This window comes from Asterias amurensis, chromosome 3 (assembly GCF_032118995.1).
Source record: "Asterias amurensis chromosome 3, ASM3211899v1".
NCBI classification, from domain to species: domain Eukaryota; kingdom Metazoa; phylum Echinodermata; class Asteroidea; order Forcipulatida; family Asteriidae; genus Asterias; species Asterias amurensis.
The window spans coordinates 397,824-418,730 of NC_092650.1; the positions used below are offsets into that span (position 1 = coordinate 397,824).

Genomic DNA, 20,907 nt, shown 5'->3' on the forward strand with positions numbered 1-20,907 from the left:
GTCGAATTACAGGAAATATTCAGTTATACAAAATTACACAAAATCTTTAGTTCAACCCCAGTGCTCATTAAAAATTTTTTGGGGGGGATAACTCGTCATTCAGACTGCAACATAAGAATTCTGCTTAGTGAGATCTTGAACATCTGTTTAGTAAATTGATTTGGCCATTACAAATACCTGTTAATATTATTATTATTATTATTATTAATATTATTATCTTGTCTCTGCTTAGTTGACTTTGTGTTTGATAATTTCTATTAATGAAAAGTTTATTAATGAAAGGTTTTGCTTTCGATGTCATGAACTAGTTGACAAAGATTGATTGCAAATTCCTTATGTAAAGAGTTTGTGTTTGAAGATTGTTATTTTTGAATAAAGAGCATTATTGGCTATACAAACAACAAAGATTTTTTTTTTAATTGTGTGCTGATGGAAAAGTGGAATGCCAGAAATTATCACAAATCAAATTGTTTTGTAGATGAACATTCCAAGCCCATTGAAGTTTTAAAGACAGTTTTTATTTTTGTTGGAGGTTCTATCTCCTTATATCAGTTTTAACTTGCTTTTAATTTGGTTTACAGTTCGACGAACCCTTAAGGGAGGCACTGGTCTTACAGAAGCAGAGAGTCGAGCTTTGGGTCTCCATCCAGCATGCAAGACCGGCGTTCAGGTTTGATATAGAGAAAACGAATTCCAGGAGAGACTCTTAGGGTGCTGTTGACGGTGACTCATGCAGTGGTGTTTTCATTGAAGGGAGGTCCGGTTAGGGGTGGTACTATGGGCACTTTAGGCAGTTGCATCTAAGAGGACAAAACTTGCCCTTCAGACACACATTGACAGATTGACTTGGGCAAAACAGGTTCATTGCCATCAAGAAACCATCTTGATTGGGGTGTATTGCTTTTCTTGATTGGGGTATACTGTTCTCTCGATTGGGGTTTACTTTTATTCCGATTGAACCCACTTTCCCCAATGAAGGTATGAGTGTTTCCTGATCAGGAAAACCTATGAGTGGTTGTGATACATGGTGCAGGGACTGCTCAATTTGAAATGCCACTCTAAAAGTTGTAACTTATTTAACCATCCGGTCTTCTGGTTCGTAAAGCCTGCCCTCAAGGTTGTTTGTGTTTGCTCCATATATAAGTCTAGTATCCTGACAATATATGCACAGAGAGAAGAGAATTGTTAACAAGTTGCCTGACTATCAAACTGAAAGTGAAAATACAGAATGAAATCATTATTTTTAGATTGAGGCTTGTGCCTTTAAATGATATATGCAAAAAGGAATAAAAGCACCAAAACGCAAACAAAAAGTGCAAACTATTTTTTAAATAGATTTTAACGCTGATAGTATTTATGTCTTGTGGAATATGGTTCTGTATTGAAATGTTGCTGTTTAGGGGCATCCTCTACAAATGTTATTTTAAAGGCTTAGGATTTTACAAATATTTTTTTTAAGTGTGTGATTACTGGCTAATTGCGATCAATTTTAAAGATGTTTTAATGTAATTTTGCCCATTTTGATTAATGTAGATTAGCATTAATTTATCTATAAACAATTCAACAAACCCAATCCCTGTACTGTTTTGGATCCCAAGATATTTGCAGAAAACCAAACAGTTCATATCTTTCACAATTTAGACTTTTATACTTGTAAATATATCTAGAAATATCCACAGAAAAAAAAGGCGAAAATTCTGGTTTTTAAAATTTTATTCTAGGGGCAGTTCACAATTAATTTTGTTAAAATTTTCTGACTATTTAAAGTATTATGCACAAGTGACTTTTCAAAAACAGATAACAAACAATACATACACCAGTGGCAAGCTTAAGAAGAGTGCAGCTCCTTAATGTGTTGCCATGGCAACATGCACTGTAATCGGAAATGTATTACTACTTTGAGTATTAAACAAGTTTTTTTTCCTTGAACAGTTCTGTCAAGAGCATGAACGAGTAATTCATTTCTTGAAGACTTAACACATTTTCTAAAAGTCTGCATTGAAACTCGGCAACACTATGCTAAACTCCGCTAAATATAGTTATAATTTTAAACCATTTCGACCAGAGCTCCAATTTTACTTTCATTGTTCCTTGGTATTACATTAAATTATTCCAATGAAAATAAGGTCACAAATGCAGGCATGATATTCAACTTTCTTTAATCTGATTTAGGGTTCAGTGTTAACCTTTAATGTTGTTACAAATTCTGGAAAAAAGGTATACGAGCCTAATCATGTAGGTCAGCCCTTGTACTTAATAAATCTTCATCTTTTCAATAGATTAGGCCTGTATAATATAGCCATAGAAATGTAATGGCCTCAAGGAAACAAACTTAAAAGTAATTTACAATTTATAGGTCATGATGGGTTGTTTCAGAATGCTATTTTGATGTTAGTTTTGTTATCATTACTAAATATTGTTGGAAAGTTTTGTTTGGCCCACATGTACTTTGCACTCGTTTGTATAGAGGGTTATTGATGTGATTTACTAAAATCTAGTATTTGCTTCTTTTTCATATTTAGAGAAACTCTTCAAAGCCACACGTTCAACCAAATTTTATCGAAATGCAAAGCCGGGTTCTATACTTTGTAAACACACAAATATCTACTAACGCTATATTTCATGAATCCACTGAGGTTATTTTATTAAAAACCTTTTAAGTTAAAGAAACCCGACGACTATCCATAAATCGGCCAAAGCTTTCGTATTGAAACGCAATCTGAATCAAAGAGGGACCCAGCTTTATCAAATTACCCCTCAATCGATGATATCACAGTTTCATTGACTGTACTGTTTCTAAGGCTTACCCCTTTCCATCTAAACTTGACAAAGAAGCAGATAAACTACAACAATGTTTCCAATTCTGAAGGAGCTGTTTACACGCCGGGGTTTTTCTTTTAACCATACCCTCAAAAGAACGAAAAGAGAAAGTATAGACAGACAAAAAAACACACCCAACAAAACCGCCCTGATGAAGTTACATCGCCACTGAATGGTGCATGCCACATCTCTTTGTACCCCATTGGTTTTGATGACGTCAATGGAGTGTGGTCTTCTATTAAGCAATGGGTTGTAGGTTTCATACTGTGGGGTTAGGTATCAGATGTATTATATTCTACCTGTATGGGATGAGGGATGAGATGGCTAATCAATAGCTTTGCTCACCCACCCCCCTTCCCAACGGCTATCGTTTTCCCGCCTAAACGTATTCAGACATCTTATATACAAGCAGACAACTGATGTATGTGTTTGCAAAATGTATGTTTTTTCACTGTCGGCAATATTGGATAGATCGAATGTACACAGTTCAGATTGGATGGTTGTTAAAGGGTTGGTACACAATCTGAAATTGTTCACTTTAATTAAGTGTGGCGAATTGAGATTGCTGGAACAAAGTATCATTTTTAACCACCATTTCGGGATTTATTTACAAGTTAATTACGGGTTGCACTAAAAAAAAACGCGGTGTGAAATACGTAATGCACCTAATGGATTCCAACCCATCCCTCGGGAAGCCATTTTGATTTGGTTGTACATACATCAAGGTTTATTGCTAAAAGCAGACTGGTCCCCTGTTGACATTCCCTTTTATAGTGTATCCTCTAATAAGGGAACAAGACACGTGGCACAGAGTAAACTTGAGTACCCTCAGTTGCAATTGTGATCTTATTTAAATCTCTTAAAAGAAGAATAAAAACATCCCATCTGTTTTCCCTCCCCAAGAACAAGTCCATACATTTTCCATACTTGCCCTTTAACCAAAGATTCCCCTAAATTGGTGTATTTAGTATTAGGGCTATTTTTGTTGCAAATATGGAACATGTTAAGGCTGTAAATTGACCCAGAATCAGCTACCCGTGAGAAAATCAAATTTATTGAACATTCACTTGGGAAATCTTCTCGGAGATATCATAAATTTGGACAATCCAAAAACCCAAATCCTTCTTGTCGTGCCATCTTAATCTGATTCATTTGGTATTTCCGTAAAACCTAGGTAAACATTTGTGTGGGTGTTAACTCCAACCATAGAAATTAGATAAATTTATTTTAGATTTAGAGCCGGGGCTATTTTTCTTGTGTTTTTTAAAGCTACTGCTGTGTGGGCAGCATGCAGTACTCGCTAGAAAATACGCGATAAAGGGTTAACAAAGCGAGAAATATTTACTGCCATAATATTTATTTTACTCTTGAGCAGGTCTTGATAGAAATTTTAAAAGGAAAGTACCTTCGGAATGGCCGGGGTATTTTCCAGTTAACTTTAATATCAATTTGTTGGCGGAGAGTTTTACCGTTTAGTTGTTTTGTCACATTTACTGTGATTGTGTTTGTGAAACTGGGTTTTCTATGGAGGCGAACAAAATGTGCGAACTTTACAAAACCCTGATTGTCTAGCGACGTGGTTTCGAAAACACCTTCGTAATGTTTTGTGTTGCTATAGAAATTGACTGCGCAGCAAGTTCATTTATTTACTCAAAGTAATCATCAACCCACTCCACTGGCTCTTCCTAGCTTAGATGTAGGTTACCAGGCCAAAATTGTTAGCGTTATTGCCCGCGGTTTTGTAAAAGGCTTCTTAACCATGAGTAAATGGTTGCTTGAAGTGTGAACAAAATGCTTATGACCTCAAACCACGCCGTACAGAAGTAATTGGGCGCTGATATTTTTATTGGGTTTTTCTCTTTCTTTGGGTAATCGGGAAGAGATGTTTTGCGGAATTGTTTTGAAGAATAGCTGTTTTTTACCCAGTTTTTATGTTTGTTTAGGTGTGTTGGTCTTTGCTTTGATGTTTTTTCTTTACATTTAAAAGTCCACGTTTGTGTTTTAAGCGCACACAGCAAGGATCCTTTGAAGGAATTTAAACAGAGAAAGGAACAAAAACATGTAATTTATAATATAAATCAAATATCGATCAATTTATTAACTTTTTGTTTCTTCTTTTTTCGGTTTGGTTCTTTTATTGCCCACATTGGATGTGTTTCTTAATCCCATGCCTGTCACAATTTGCCACTTCTAACAACAAAATAGGAATTAATATTTTAAAACGCCTTATATCTTTAAGATTGCCTTATATTTTAGATTATTTTAATACAAGCTTACAGATAATTTGTACAACCCTTACTTAAGATTCAGATACTGGACGGATGCATTATCCGGATCTGTAGAAAAGAAATAGGGTTTACGATTCTGTTGGTGGAGTTTTTAAGTGGTCATTATTTTGAATTCAATTGTAGAAAGACAATTTTATATTTTGTGATTGATGATGTAAGGTAGTGTGCAATTCAGACTTGTGTTTTGTTCTTCTTTTTCTTATTAATAATTCTTTAGTTTTAAATTCTGAGCAAGGTCACCAACTGCGTCTGTTTTATGGTGTAACTGTTGGTTTGTATCATATGGGAAGTATGGGTACCATGCAGGAATTTGTAAGCATTATGTAAATAAGGTGTCTCTCTTTCTTTGATGGTGATCTCTGGATGATGATATTTAATTGTAAGATATTCATTAAGATGGAGGTGAATTGCTCTAATATTCGCGCAGCATGTACTTTGTGGTAATTGCAGGAAATTTGATGTAGTTATTAAATTAGTGTGTGAGCTAAAACAACGCACTTGCCAAAACTATTTTTTATCCGTAAGACTGGAATAGTTGAATAAATTAGTCGGTGATTCACTGCAGGTTTTAGTGAAGGAAGAATATTATTATTAATGTTAATATGTTATGGTGGGGAAGGTTGAGGGAAAATGTTTCCACCACTTATCAGAAGTCATTTTTAATTTGCTGTAATGCTCTTAATTGCTGTATGATTCTCATGTGTTTGGACTTCCCGCAAGCAAACAATGATGAGGTATGTGTCTTGCCTCGCACACCCCAAGACATTTGAACACAAATTAATTTGTACTGTTCTACTAGAACTTAGTCTTCAAGCTACAACGTTGATTCTAGTTTCGAATTTCTTTGAAATTTGAAATTTCACTACATTGTAACAAAATTGTGCTTATTCACCTTTCAACCATTTTTGGGGTAAACAAATTGTTAAACATTGGTATCTCCGATTAGCTAGAAGTGGCGCAGATCTTAAAGGTCAACACACTTTGTAAATCACCAAAAGATGTCACTATGTTAAAATGTACATACCGGTGTCATTGAACAATTGCGAAATTTTGCGGACAATAGAAATTTACATAAATATCTCAGACGGAAGTGTGGCTTGAAGACACAAATGTGGCTAAATATTGCACCGAGGTGTATTACTAGTACATGGTGAACTTAATTAATATTGAGCAAAGTGGCGGGAAATTGCAAATAATATGGCGGGAAAAACGAACTTCCTGTTCGAGCTTCCTATACTGTATTTTATGTTGAGCAAAGTAGTGCTATTAACAAAAGCATGTTTCGCAATAGATCGTTGTAAAGAAATTGGTTTTAAAAAAGGTGTTTTGAGGTAATTTATTTTTTTTCTTTCACGGTTGGTTGATGGCATTTTTTGTTTACAAACTGTTTTATTATTGAAAATAAAACAAAACATATAAAATGTTAATGAATTCCCGAGTAGATTGTTCCTTTTTGCCTGTGTGTTTGATGTTATGCGATGATTTGCGACTTGAAGTGACTAGCTTTCCGTGTTATATCAGATGACTTTGTGATATCGTTGAGCCAAAGCCGTGAATATTTTGTTTACAACATTCAAATTGAATCCAGCATCGCGTTCCTTTCCAACTCTATCCCCAAATCGATTTGTTATTTCAACCGTTCAGCTTCTATTCACAATTCAATGATAACAGACCTTCTTCGTGTTTTTACGTGACTTTGAACATGCCAGTAATAATCGATTGCTACGCTGTGTCAAAAACAAACAAAATGGAGACTTTCATGTAACCGAAAAAACATGCAAGCGTTGATGGAAATTTGTCTGTAAATATTTGATATGAACGGCCTTCGATGATGGTGTATTGACTCCGTTGTCTGTCTGAGAAGAAACACACTTTACTGTTAAATGGTATTTGTTTTGTCCCTACTCAATGAACCCAACCTCGTTCCCAATTAATTATGTTGGCGTTAAATTTCCTCGCAGGAAGCCCTCCTCGATCTTAGATACAAGAGTTATTGATGCTGCGCGATGGTCGACACCGATGGTCATTATGCCGCAATCATAATGGGTAAAATGCCAGATAAAATAGTGTAAAACCATAGAAATGTGTAAACCGCGCGGCGCACATGATTGGCAAATGAGCTGCCTCACTTTGATATCTGACCGAGGGCGCCCTTCTTTAATGACGTCATACGCATCTTGAAGTCTACTTACAACTTTTGATGAAAAACAAGTTACAATGTCTCCTTTCTCTAAAATCGCCAGTGCTCCAAACATTCTGCCGTCCGTAAATTTAAAGGAAATTGGCAGAGAATCGATCGCAGTGCTGTTCTCGTTCCTTGGTTAACAACTGTTATGGGGTGTAGAGTAGAATTTGTAGCTATTGGTTGAAAAACACCATGTGAAGGCTTTGTTTACCTGTAAAGAAAACATGGTACTGTTTGATCGATCTATCTAGCTATGAGAGTTAGACATTGGGAACTTGCTTTGAAATGGCGCTTTTTGCACATTGCATCCTCTTATAAATGCAATCAGGCTGTGCATTGGCTGGGGGAATGAATGAAGTCGTGTATCAAATATTATACAGTGCAATTTAAAACAAAAATCACCAATAGACGGTTTTAAAGAGATGATGTTGTCACACATTCATGAACTGGATGTGTTTCCCTTGTTGTCTGGAAACCCAAGAGTTAACTGCTTCTTTCGTTCCCGCCCTTTAACCTTCGATCAATCACAACTCACCGGTCACCAAGGCAATTATATCCGGACCGTGAAGTCTATTAAAATAGGCCAATCGATATCTCAACAGATTCGCAGCAAACGTCAACCGAAAAAAATAGTTTTTTTATTAAGAGAATTCTTACACGTGGAAACAATGTTGTGACTTATTTAGTAAACGGAGTATTATAGAAATCAGATGGTTTGTGTTCAACCAACTTAACCCGCGTGCTTCGATCAAGCTCACTCTGCGAAGCCGCGTATAAATGAGTGATGTCACTACTACGTCACGACGGTCGATCACCCACCACATGACATCCCCATGTGACAAAATGATCTCAGTGTGTTACTTCACATTACACACACACACCGCGTGGTAGGCACCCCATCGTACTACACGCGTCCCTAGGTTTCACCGGTATTCCTGGTGGTTTTGGCAGTGATCACAGCTCGCCTTTCAGTCAGGTAGAAATTGATGGTGGCAGTAATGATGATCATGGAATTGAACTAGGGCCTGACCGCCGGGCAAAGACAGTATTTGCGAATCGATTGCATCAGGATTAGCCGTGTCCAACAACTGAGCCGTAGAGTTGTGTTGCGAGCGACTATAGCGCCTCGAGCGACCGGTCAGTGGAGCGACTAGCCACCCTCCCATGAGTGTGTGAGTGGTGCAGGGTGAACTTATTGGCACTGTCCCTTAGATTTGCTTACCTCAACAGCGATGCTTGAAACTTCATTGGAAGATTAAAGGTAAGACATTTTTAGAGAAATTCTTGATCCGTGAACCTTTGTTGTATAATATTGTGCCATCAATTTGTTCTTAAGGGGATGGATGCAACATTCTAGCTCGTCAAAGACATTCCTTCGAACTTTTCAAGCATTAAGAAGAACAACCCATTTGGGCTAATGGTTTTAACACGCTTCCCTCTCAGTTCGGTCAACGCATTCAATAAGATGGAAGTACTTCCTGTATATTTGTTGGTAGCAGGTTAACTGGTCAACATAGCTGTAAAAACTATGTTTGCCTGAAACTCTACACTGTTTTTAAAAAATTATTTCTAGTTAAGTTGTCGGCGTAACATTCGTGGATTAACGTAACAAATATTTATGCACATTTTTGTGTATACCGTTGTACGTACTTATCATCGCTATTTTTGCGTACGCTTGGCCGTAGGCCTACCATTACAAAATAAATATAGAAATTTAACACAAAAGTTACTATCTGTAATTATAACGTCGGATGACTTTCCGTATGGTGCCACCACTTTTTTCACGCATTTTAAGAAAAAGGGATATCTCATTGAGGTAAATTAGATACTATATTATTTCAAAGCGAATGAAAAAGTGGTGGCATCATACGGAAACTTTTCCAAAATTACCCCTTTATCTGAACAACAAAAGTACTTCAAAGGGCGTCGTTTTTATCAACTGTTCTCGTGCTCTTTACCAAGTAAAATGCCATGGTCATTAATTATTGGAGTAGGTAATTATAATTTACATTAGGTGTACCCTCCCTTTAGCCGATGCTAATTTTGTCATAACTATTCTAAAAACAAAGGCTGTGAAATAAGATTCCAAACGTGAAGTTAATGCCATGGTAACTTGAGACTCTATATAATGCGATCAATGGCTGAAATGTATGGACGTTCTGAGAAATTGCAATAAAGACTTGCCAGATTTGTTTTGCTTAAAAATTTCTGCCGCGTCTTAACCATTAGAATACGATTTTTTATTCGAACAATACGTCAACTATTTCAACCCCACACTGGTCTAGTAAAAATGTGGACTGCAGTATTCCCATCAACAGTCGAGTTTTTGCATCATTAAAACTATTTCCATTTGACATTAGTTTTTGTTTTATGGATGATCTAGTAATTATTAATTGGTTTTTAATTATTACTCCTTTATCAAATTGCTTGTGAACTTTCCAACCATGTGTTTATTACTGCACTGTATCGTATTGTGTATTCCTTTGTCCACTTTAAAAATGATATAACAATATTCATTATGCAGTAGAATCTCGTCAAAAAGGTGATAAAAATATATACGACCCGGTAACAACATTTTAGCATTTTATTGACGCCAGCAAAAAGTGCAGTGGCTTGCAATTGTTTTGTTGTCAGAGTCAACAACTCATCTCTGCCGAACTCTGTCGATAGAAATAATATCGCAAAGTGAGACAGTTTCCCGCCAAAATGCATAACCAAACGATACTGAGCATTAACGGCCAAGTTAGGTACGTCATATTCTCAAAACATTTTGTTTTTATTTTCTTCTTTTAACTACCGCACTCGTTGTCTTTTACACTGGTTGGTTTGCCATCAATTTTTATTTGGTACAAATCATTAACTGGGCAAGGTTGTCTCAGAAGTGATGCAGCTTAATATTAAACAAAGAAACGTACGATAGGCGACATTTGTTTGGAAGCATTTGATGGTCAACAGTTGATTCACATATAAAACATTTCTCTTTATTGTTATTGCCCGAAGCCCAGCAAATTACATCACAGTGCAACACAGTTTGCTTATTTTTCAAAGCACCGCTCATGTTGACATTTCATTCCCATAATTCCTTTCAAATTTATGATTCTCTGTTTTAATTTAATCGGAAATTTAATAGTATTTACATCAACATAGAAGTTTATATAAAATAGAATTCTATGAAACAAATAGACATTTTAAACATGACCAAAAAACTAATTTTGTGTTCCATGTATTATAGGAAATGTTCTTCTTAGTTGTCAGGTCAACATTTCACCTTTTTACACTGGAACCTTCCCAAAATGACACTAGGCTATTTCCTTTACTGCATGAGAAACACATGTTTTGGATGAAACTCACCTACGGGTTCTCGTGTGAATTCACTCATCACTAAACATAGTAGATTCAACCATCTCAAAATCCACTGTGCATTATCGACTATTAGTAACCATGGTAACGGATTCTAAACTCCTCAAACAAAACAAAAAGAAGCTCGACATGAGATCACTATTCCTTCATTTACAAACGTTTAGGTGTAATTCACTTAGGAGTTATTGTCTCTACACACACACGAACATAAAACAATTTGTTTTTATAAAACAAAATGCCATCTTCGGCAAATCGTTTGTGATGCTGTGGTCGCTGACCTGTTATGAGCAACGTGGAATAATCGTGTTACAAATTACGGGATTTCGCTCAATGATAAAAATAAAAAAAGTCGTCGACCTCAGGTTTTATTTTCTGAAATTGATAGCGCTGAGTGGTAATGTGTAATGAAACTTGATACTTGGTCAAATTATATGTAAATTTGTTAAAATATCTGTATCCATGAAAATTTCTCGAAATTGACGGGTTGTAAAAATCTACACGTTGCTTTACATTTCTTGATAGAAACTTGACACTTGTAATAATTAAATAGACCCCCCGGGCATGCGAATGCTGACATTTAAACAGAAATTGTACTTAAGCCTTGGTTAATTTATTGGTCAAAATAAATATGTTCATGGCATGATCCCCGACTTTCCATGTGTCTTTGTGTTAGTTTAAAAAGCTCAGTAAGTAAAACTTCACATTAATTTCCCCGGGGTGTCAAAAGTGCCCCTTAGTTTAGAAAGATGCCCATGTAGCTTCAGAAGTGCCCCGTGGTTTCGAAAGTATTGCTAGCCCACCCTAAGTTTCCAAAAGTGCCCCTTAGTTTCGAAAGTGCCTCGTGATTTCGAAGTGCCCTCGTAGCTTCGAAAGTGCCCCCCCCCCCTGTATTTTTCTGAAATTCCGCCCCCTCACCGAGGTGAGCTTTCGACTTGTTAACAAACCAGCACCACTGTATGTGATGGGAAGACGGTATATACAGTAGCTGAGAGTGAGCTGCTTGAAGTTGTCGGGTCATTGACGACAGTTGACCGTTAATTCAGCAGCTCCCAGAATGAATAATTTGTCAGTTTTACGTGACATAGTTGTTTGTTGCATCTTCGCACATCAAGCTGTGTTGCATAATTCAACACATGACTCGACCAATACTTCCGTTCATATATCGAATGACTTCTTTGAGTCGGCCATGCATTGAAGCAGATGTAATGTAAAAAGTGTATTGTTTAATTAATCGACTAGTTAATTAATTGATTGCTTACAAGGAAAAGTTAATTTTTCATTCATTTGTAATTGATGGTTGGTTTTTCAAATAATGATACACTGTGATGTATGTACCAATATTTACCCACAGGGTTCAAGGTGGGTTCGACCATACTGAGCAAGCACTGCTCTCAGCGCAGTAGGGGCGTGGTTTAGAAGGAGATGGTGGTGGGCGGGACATTGCAAGGCCGGAGATCGAGTCTTGGGTCCATTCCACTGTAACAAATACACTTCAGAGTAGTCTAGTGGTTAGTAGTCTAGTGATTAGACTGCAGGACTTGCAATTACAAGGTTGTGGGTTCGAATCCCCCAGCAAACCGCTGAGTTCGCAATAACTAGAATAAATACTGTTGTTCGGTTACTGGATCACAATTTATTGATTTGTGCAGTTTATTATCATGATATTTGGCTTTGTAGCACCTCTATGAATGCAAACCCCCGTATAGTTATTTTTATTTTAGGGAAGCGTCGTGTTTCTTATATTAAAGTATAGAATAATTATTTGTCATGGTGTTTGTGTGTGTTCAGTGTTCATATTCATGTTCTGTTGTTTCTGGAATCCAAATGGTCCTATTGGCCCCGGGATTATCGATTGTCTGAGTAAGAATCAAGATAAGCACTGCTCAGAATAAATATTAATTGTAGAATTGTTTGCTTACTAAGCAGGCACTCCCTACTCTAACAGGAGAAAAAGTGGTTTCCGTTGTAGGTCTATGCATTGATTCTAACTGCGAGTAAACAGAATCGTCAGATTAAAACATTATTTTCCGGTTTTTACAGTGTGGGTTTTCCTCTGGGCCTGATCAAAATCAAAACACGACTCCATCAAGTTGGCAGATCGTCTAGCGGAATAGACGGGATGTCACAGGGGGACAAGATTCACCTTTACACGGCCTACGTTTCTCTTGTAGACCCGCTCGCTCTCTACCACCCTCCCGTGGGAGCGGATGCTTTCTGCAAGAGGTTTATAGTGCTTTTCAGCGCAGAACAAACCCAACTTTGTGTATTCCGCTTCTTTTTTGAAGGACCCAAGGGTACAGGTCGTGTCTCTCTACCCTTTAGTAGCGGGAAGCATTTCAGAGAGACGCAGGAGAAGAAACGAACTGAATGTTGACAAAAACAAGGGGCAGGGTGAAGAGTGCTCGAACCACCATAGCTTGACTCTGTTACTCGATTCAGTGAAGAACGAATGAAAAGCTTGGCTTAAAAAAAAGTACAGGGTCCGAAGAAGCAACGATTGAACTTCATAAGAATTACAATTCTCTGTATCATTGCTGGAATCATGTTGGTTAAGTCTTTGCGTCACAAGCGTGCGCATTGATATGCGCATGCCCAAAATCGTCACTTGCTACGTTTCTTTCAAACTCCTGGTTCACACTCTAATCCAATAGTAAAACAATGTATACTTTTCTGCTCTCCACTTTTGTATATTGCTGAGCACCTTCCTTGAAACCACCGTTGTTTTTTAAAATAATTATGTGGTGTTTTTTTTAATGGGTATTCATTCCAGTCAATGGAGATTAAATTAAAATATATTGCACTCGGAGCAAATCTGGGTTAATAACCAGCAGATTTTGTACAAACTAAACATAATTTAAACCAGTCATTATGAATTCGTTACGCTCATTATTAACCCAATACGATATCCACTATTCAATAGGAAACGGCCGGCCGCTCCCCTGAAAACCATTTATTTATCCAGCGACAATATTTTGATTGGCTCAAACCTCAATTTCCTGTAAGAGACAACGAGAACCAATACTCCATAAGCTTAAAATGCCTCATTTCTTCTCGTCTCTCGCCATCATTTTGTTATAATCCCCTCCTTTTATTCTCTCTATCCTTCCATTAAACAGGAAACCTTTTCTTTTAGTTTGGAGCTCGGCTCGCCGCGGAAAAGCGCTCTTCCGTAGCCCAGCGATTCAGATACCGTTGATCAGCTCAATATGCCGGGGGACAATAGTGGTTCAATCCGCGTCAACGAACAGAATATAATGGATCAGTGCTGGCGATTCTAATAGAATAATGTGCGTGTCATTCAATGGATCGTGAGCCAAATTGGCTGGCTGCATTAGTGGAGAGAAAAATAAAGCAGTTCACGTCACTGAAAGTACTTTATTTCCCTTGTCTTTGTCATGCTTGCGTGGGAAGTCTAAACAAGCAAAAGACTGGAAAGTTGTACTTTTTGCTAGACATTCATCCCATGACTGTACTGGAATTTACATAATTAACATAGTCTAGAGTCGTATATTGTACAATCGAATTGGTGCGACTGTTTAGGGCTATATATATAGACGACGGTTTTGCGCGGGAAAAGCCCTGTTGACTTTTTAAGCGATTTGTACTAACCTTAAAATAAATTAATTTAAATTTCCATTTAGGCAAAGGTAATTATTGTACAGTTACATTACTTACAAAATGTATTTGTTTAAGAGTATGTTTACTATGTTAAAGTTTTGATAAAATTTATTGTATATCCCGGTTTCATGGTTCTGCGTAACGCGGCCATTTTGCGGCCATCAGGTTGAGGTTTGCTTTTGAAAATGTTACTTACATACTCTAGGATTGTAATGAGTCTAGGCTTCCAGAACTGCGTCTTACAAAAAAAATGGCTGGCTTCTACGTCACACACCGCGGCCTCTTTGTTGATGCGTATGGCAATTGTACCTTTCTGTTTAAGTAATAAGATATCACGATACATTTAAGGCACTTTATTAAAAGTATAATATATTATTGCAATAAGTATGAAACTGATTGCTATGTAAGTACTCTGTAAAAGACCACGGTACATGAGTGTAAATTGAAAAACTCTTTACAAAGTTGGTATCTGTTTAAAAAACTTGCCGAATACTTTCAATGTCGAAAAAATTGCGTTTGAAACCAAAGTGCTTGTTTCGAAACTTATACTGAAAAAATCAGAGGTTTTTTTTCTTTTTTTTCTTTGTTCTTTTTCTCAAAACGTGCTCACCAAATGTGGTTTAATTTTAAGGGGTTATTATGTTGTGTGTTTATTGAAAACTCTTTATTGGAACTCAGTTCAGAAAACAACCATGACATTTCTCTTTAAAATGATGTCGTTTCAGTGAAGACGAAAACGGAGCACGTTTTTCCGTCTCAGGGTCTAAGAGGGACCGAGTCGGTCCCGACCCTATCTTCCTAGCTACCTGTTGCCACTTACAAGACCGTCAAGGGCTGCCCCAAAGCCACGCATCGTGTTGCGAGTACGAAACACAAGTCCAGAAATGCAAGAAAGTGCCAGATAAAGTAACGCTTGAAAATTGCATTTCAATTTCCGAATCCTGTGTCTGAGAGTAGCGTGGCTGGCGCCTGGTTATTATAGTACCCTACCAATAGCATCGCCATAGGACGGGTTGTTGAACAGACTTCAGATGAGGCAAAACATACCCGCGTTTTCTTGCATTCAGCTGCTGGTTTGCATTCTAAAGTTTCCCTAAAACTAGGCCACACACAAAATAATAAAATACAATGCATTATTAATATCGCAACGTTTCAAAAAAAAATGTAGGGCAGTTTTGGTTCATTGTGAGAAACAAGACCGTTCGCTTCAAGGCTTTACGTATTCAGGGTAGGAAAGGCCTGGGCCCAATTTCATGGCTCTGCTTACCGTCGAATTCTGCGCTTACGATCACGATTCCCCGCTTAGTGTAAGCGCCGAACTTCTGCGCTAGCCTAGTAACGTGAAGTACGCACGCGCAGAAGCCCAAATTCGCCGCTAACCCGTGAAATACGCTTCCGTAAGCACAGAATTCCCTGCTTCCGTAAGCGCCGATTCTGTGCTTACGGTAAGCAGAGCCATGAAACTGGGCCCAGATCATGGGCACAACAATAGCACAGCACAGGACAGTTTTGCTTACCAGAATAAGGTCACCAGCCAAAACACCATACAACGACTACAATTTGCAACTGGTTTCCTGCTGAAGTACTAAGCAAGCTTTGTTATCTAATTGTAATCTTTGAAAGAAGGAAAGGCAAAATAGTCGAGAAGAAAACATTTCGTGACTTAAAGAATTTCTCTCTGTATGAATAGGCCTATGGTATTCGTCCCAAACATTTGGTATGAGATAAGTAATTATACATTGACTTTTAGTAAATTAATTATTTGTGTTAAGTATTGTAGCCTAATTGAGGAAAATAAATAGTTGTAGTTTACGTCTTAGATAGAGACTAGACTCTGTAATAGCTGTGTAGAAGACGCAGTGAGCATTTTCTACGTTCTGCTAATCATCGCTTGATGCCCCATAGGCACATGCGGTAAAGTGGAATAATGAAAATAGATCTCCTTTGCAACATCCGCAGGGAATAGTGAAGGGAAACAGCCGTCTAACATTACGCTCTGCACTAGTCATCGTTCATTATGATCGATTGGTGTCGTTTACCCTGCGGCCATTTCATTAAATATTCTTTAAACAAAAATAGCAAATTGTTCTGCTATAAGCTAACTAATTGCTACAAATTAACATTTGAACCCAACATCCTGTGCTATCTGGAGATAAGCAATGCATGTTTCATATGGCTAATATTATTTTCATTTTATAAGAAACATTGAATGACGGGAGTCACAATAATGCTAATCAACAGAGTCTTGATATGAATTATTATTATTATTATTCACTACCTTAACCGTTTAGTCAGCCTAAGTATGGAATAATGCTAACATTGCTAACACGTCCGATACAACAATCAAGAATATTTCACAATGGTATTTCTCTGACGAATTTGAAATCCTGGCTGTGGTTCAACTGGGTTATTTAGACTTTGACAATATTTCAGACGAAACATTACATGTTGCTCTGGTAAACTTTATAATCAATGAGCTCTCTGAAAAAAGCAAAAGCTATCTTTATGTGTCGGTTGTAGTTATACACATCATGTCAACTCGTCAATTCTCGTCAATCCTTTCCTAGAACCTCTGATCTAAAGTGCTGCTTCGCGTAAACTTGCCATTAATTACTGCCAGTAATATTAATAGCTTTCAGAAGAAATCTCCTTCACTCACAGGTACAAGCTGAGAGCTCAAGCAAACTACGCACTTCTAAATAGCTAGTAATTGGAAACGTCAGTCAATAGTGATCAGACGAGAAACGTCAATCTGATGTCATTTAGGCGGGAAAGTACTCAATTGAAAAGTGGACTGTTGTGATTGCCTGGTATAATAATCAACATAAATTGCAAAGAAACTAATAATAAACGGACATGTTATCTCTTGGTATGGAACCCTGTGTACTTAGTAATGTAAAAGTACAGACTTTCCATAGAGTTATATATAACTCTATGCGACTGTCATAAATAGCGGAACCAGACTATTATCGACCAGCCTCGGTTTGACCATGTGACGTTTCTACAAGGCAAGCTTAACACGAAATTCCTATCACTAAAATGTTTATATTTCATTTTCGTTCGGTTGTTTTTTCAGAACTTCCGTAAAAATAAAGTGGTGGGGTTGTTCCCCCGCCGTCAGGTATTATAGCGGAAGATGTTTTACCCCCATTATAAAGGTTACGACTACACAATGGTACATAAATTCTCCACCCATGAGAGAAGGCATACTGTTTGCTTAGAATATTTTGAAAACATGTTTGCGTAAAAAAAGCGAAATTAATGTAAAACAGGTAATGTGACATAGCGTTCCCCCCCCCCCATTTTTTTTTTAAAAGCCCCCATTTATGTGAACGTCGTGAAGAGGACAGAAGTGTTTGAACTTTATCACTTGAGGTTTGATGGGTCAAAGATTTCCGTTTGCCGAGCCGGTTTTTAAGGCTCAATTTCCCGCCAAAACTGACACTAACATCGCCAGGCATTTTGTTGTATATAGTCCATCTCAAGTCAAGGGAGATAAGGGGGGGGGGTCTAAACTTTTAGAAAAGAAGACTGGCATTTATGCAGTTTCCATTCTCGCATGAATACAAGCAATTCTCCCGACCCTTTCTTGATGAATAAGATCGGATATAAGAGCCGACTGGCCAAGAAGTTCTCTTCGGTAAAAGAAAACGCCTGCAGACAACCGATAGAATTTCAGCTTTCTCTATTTATCCATCATGGAGTTAATAAATTAAGAAGGACGTCTTCCGAAGGCATCCCCGGTAGGGGTTGAAGAGGGTTTCAGGACTGAAGGAGCTAGAAGAAAAGGGGAGTGGGGACTTTTTCCTTTTTCTTTTTCTGTTTTATTCTTTCTATATCTTGACTATCGAACGGACACAATGATGTACAAGCACCTAAGTTTGGACAAGATCGGTTCCCGCCATAAATGAAAAATATTGACTTTGTGTGGACTGATTGGCAGCTATGCGGGTTTGTTTACAGTGTAGGGATCGCTGGGAAAACATCAGGCCAGAATCACGCCAACCAAAACGGAAAGATTTCAGGCGAGCTCGCTCCTACTCTCCCGCCTTTTTTTTCAATTACGCAAGAGATCACATTTCTGTTTATGAATTGCCAACTCTGTTTCCAGAATCAAATGAAGACGGATTTCCCAATGGATGGTTATTCTTTTTTCCCTTGGAAATTGGAATTTTATTGTTTAGGGAAATTAAATTTGGTTCTATTTCACTCAAGATGTAAACGGATTACCGTGCACGGAGCTGTAGGCCTTCTTCAGGCATAAGTTAAGATCTCCAACTTCTTTTGGTGGTCACTTATAAAGATTATATTGGTGGGGAGGAACAACAATTTATGATACAATACCTTTAATTGCCAGAGAGAGCGGACGCTTTTAACTACCAGCCTTCACTCAACGTTATATGCATGTACAGGACAAACCAGGCAACTTTATCAATTTTTGCGACAGGGGTATTTTGCGAGGGCGTGACCATAATAAACAAGGGGCAGCTAGCTATTGCTTTGATTTTTATTTAGAAATAATGGGAAATGTGTACTGGTGATGTTCAACTTCTTGGTATAGAATAAGATGAGTTTAAGGGTCGTGGTTCGATGAAGTTTTGTTTTCACTTTAAAGACTGCATTTACTTTGGGTCAAGTGATGCATATTCGTGGCTTATTATTGGTTTCCAGTTTCTAAGTAATGAAAACAGGTAACCAGCTTGAGTTCCACAATGTCTTTACTTGTTCGACCTTTTTTGTTACACTGAACTTTTAGGCAAGCACTCATGTAAGGTTATGTCAAGTAAGACCTCAAAGCATAATGGACACTTCTTTTAAGATTTTATATGGTCCTTTTAATAGACGGTGAAGCAACAATACATCATTTTGGGCAGCATGCATTTATCGTAATAATGTGAGAAAGATGGGCCACACGAGCCATTAGGCGTGACATGCGTTTCAATAAAGAGTCGTCTACTTTTTTTGTATGGGTTTCGCGTCATCGTTCTTCGCCCTACGACTGTTTGATGTCTCCCGTGACAGTCGCAGTTCTAAACAGAAATCGCTATTTTCTCCCTTTTCAGCAAACCAACTGTCATTAAAATGGGATAGGCCAACGGAAAATCCTAACCTCGTGTGCAGTGTTCACTAGCCATCAACTCGCTGTTAAACATTGATTTTTGACACTAGTGTAATAACTACATGATATTAAAAGCTATATCATTTGAATTTATGCAAGAGTTTGCTGAGATATAAATAATAAGCTAAGCCGGCCATTTTCTTTACCCTTCCGGGCAGGTGGTGGTTTCCCGAGGGGATGAACAACCACCGGGTGGCCATGCACCTCTCTGCCGTTCACCTGCTCGGGACGCCCGTGTGCTCTAGTGAGAGGTGTGACTGCTCTCTCGGTGTTAGAGCTTGTTCTGTTTATATTATAAGGATCGTCCTCTTTCCGAACGTCATGTCCATAATATTGTGGTATTTTAGTGGTTCAATTTGAACGATTTTTCACAAGTTCATGCGATAGAATTTGCTTTGCAAGATATAAAGGGAACTCACAAAATGCAGTCGATATTCAGGGAGCACGTTGAGGTGTAGGCCTGCATAAAACAGACTCTATTACAAACTTTGCGACCTCACGTTATAAAAATGTATCAATTTTGGTTTTCAGTTTTCGCTCCACTATTCTGCCACTTTGAGACTATAGTAGGAAATTATCCAATATCAAAATTACCCCTCAAAATTGTTGACAGTCATTAAAAATTTGAGAGGTTGTAAAGTTTCCATTTATCACCAGAGTGTTTTTTTATGAGTGGCCAATTATCTGAAGGGTCACTCAAATAATTAAGTATTTATCGATCTCCGTTTGAATTGGAATTTTTGTTTAACGAAGTGTGATTAACTTATCGTTAATTGCGCGTGGATATTCATGTATATCAAAACCAATTTGTGAATCTTTCTTCTTCTTAATTGGGGTGCCACTTTAAGAATACCAACAATGGTGGTGGCCAATAATGGTGGCCGATCATGGCGGCCAATGTGGAATAATCACACAAGGACACCACTTGACTATTATCAACCTGCATGGTACCCTCTTTGTCGTGTTCCTTGTGCGTTATTTCAATCACCACAGTGGACTCTCGAGCTGCCAAGTAGGCGCCTGACTATGTTACCCCCGACCGCATCGTGTTGGATATAATGGTTTTAAACCCCGAGGAAAACCAAAACGGCGGCCGAATGATAGGCCTAAAGCCCTGTTTTATAGCAGGAATGTGCTGGTTTTGCAACACAATGCAATCATCCAGGCAACATATTGAACAACGAATCAGTAAAAACCAAAATGGCCGCCGAATGATAAAGCCCCGTGGTATAACAAGGCCATTAGTTTCGCTGGTTTTGCAATGCAATCAATCCCCGATTTGAACATGGAGGTATGATTTGAACAACAAACCGTGAGTCAAACCAAAATGGCCGCTTAATGAAAAAGCCTCCCGTGTCATAAACAAGGCCAATAGTTTGTTGGTTTTGCAGTGCAACCAGGCCCTACATTGAACCCCCTTTACAGCACCCATGCACAGTCATGGTATCTCCCGAATCGACGAACCATTAACCCCCACCTATCCGTTATCAATACGTAAAAGCCAGATGTAAAACACA

The 20,907-nt window shown here is 37.9% G+C and overlaps 2 protein-coding genes across 18 annotated transcripts in view; both read left to right on the forward strand.

Moving 5' to 3' along the window:
• LOC139935418 (FH1/FH2 domain-containing protein 3-like) overlaps positions 1-6,318 on the forward strand; it is a 92,657-nt gene extending 86,339 nt beyond the window's left edge. For all 16 annotated transcript variants that reach the window (XM_071929994.1, XM_071930000.1, XM_071929996.1 and 13 more), the window contains one exon: positions 582-6,318. In XM_071929994.1, coding sequence (XP_071786095.1) covers positions 582-676 — 95 coding nt within the window. In that variant the 3' untranslated portion in view covers positions 677-6,318. The remainder of the gene's footprint in view (positions 1-581) is intronic.
• A 1,863-nt stretch (positions 6,319-8,181) lies between these two features.
• LOC139935425 (vesicular inhibitory amino acid transporter-like) overlaps positions 8,182-20,907 on the forward strand; it is a 34,331-nt gene continuing 21,605 nt past the window's right edge. Inside the window, exon 1 of one of the 2 annotated variants that reach the window (XM_071930021.1) lies at positions 8,182-8,554. Coding sequence is in view for 1 of the 2 variants with exons in the window: in XM_071930020.1 (XP_071786121.1) it covers positions 18,217-18,296 (80 nt within the window). In the remaining variant the exon portion in view is untranslated. Of the gene's footprint in view, positions 8,555-18,216; positions 18,297-20,907 lie in introns of those variants that run through there. The other variant, XM_071930020.1, reaches the window with a different exon arrangement.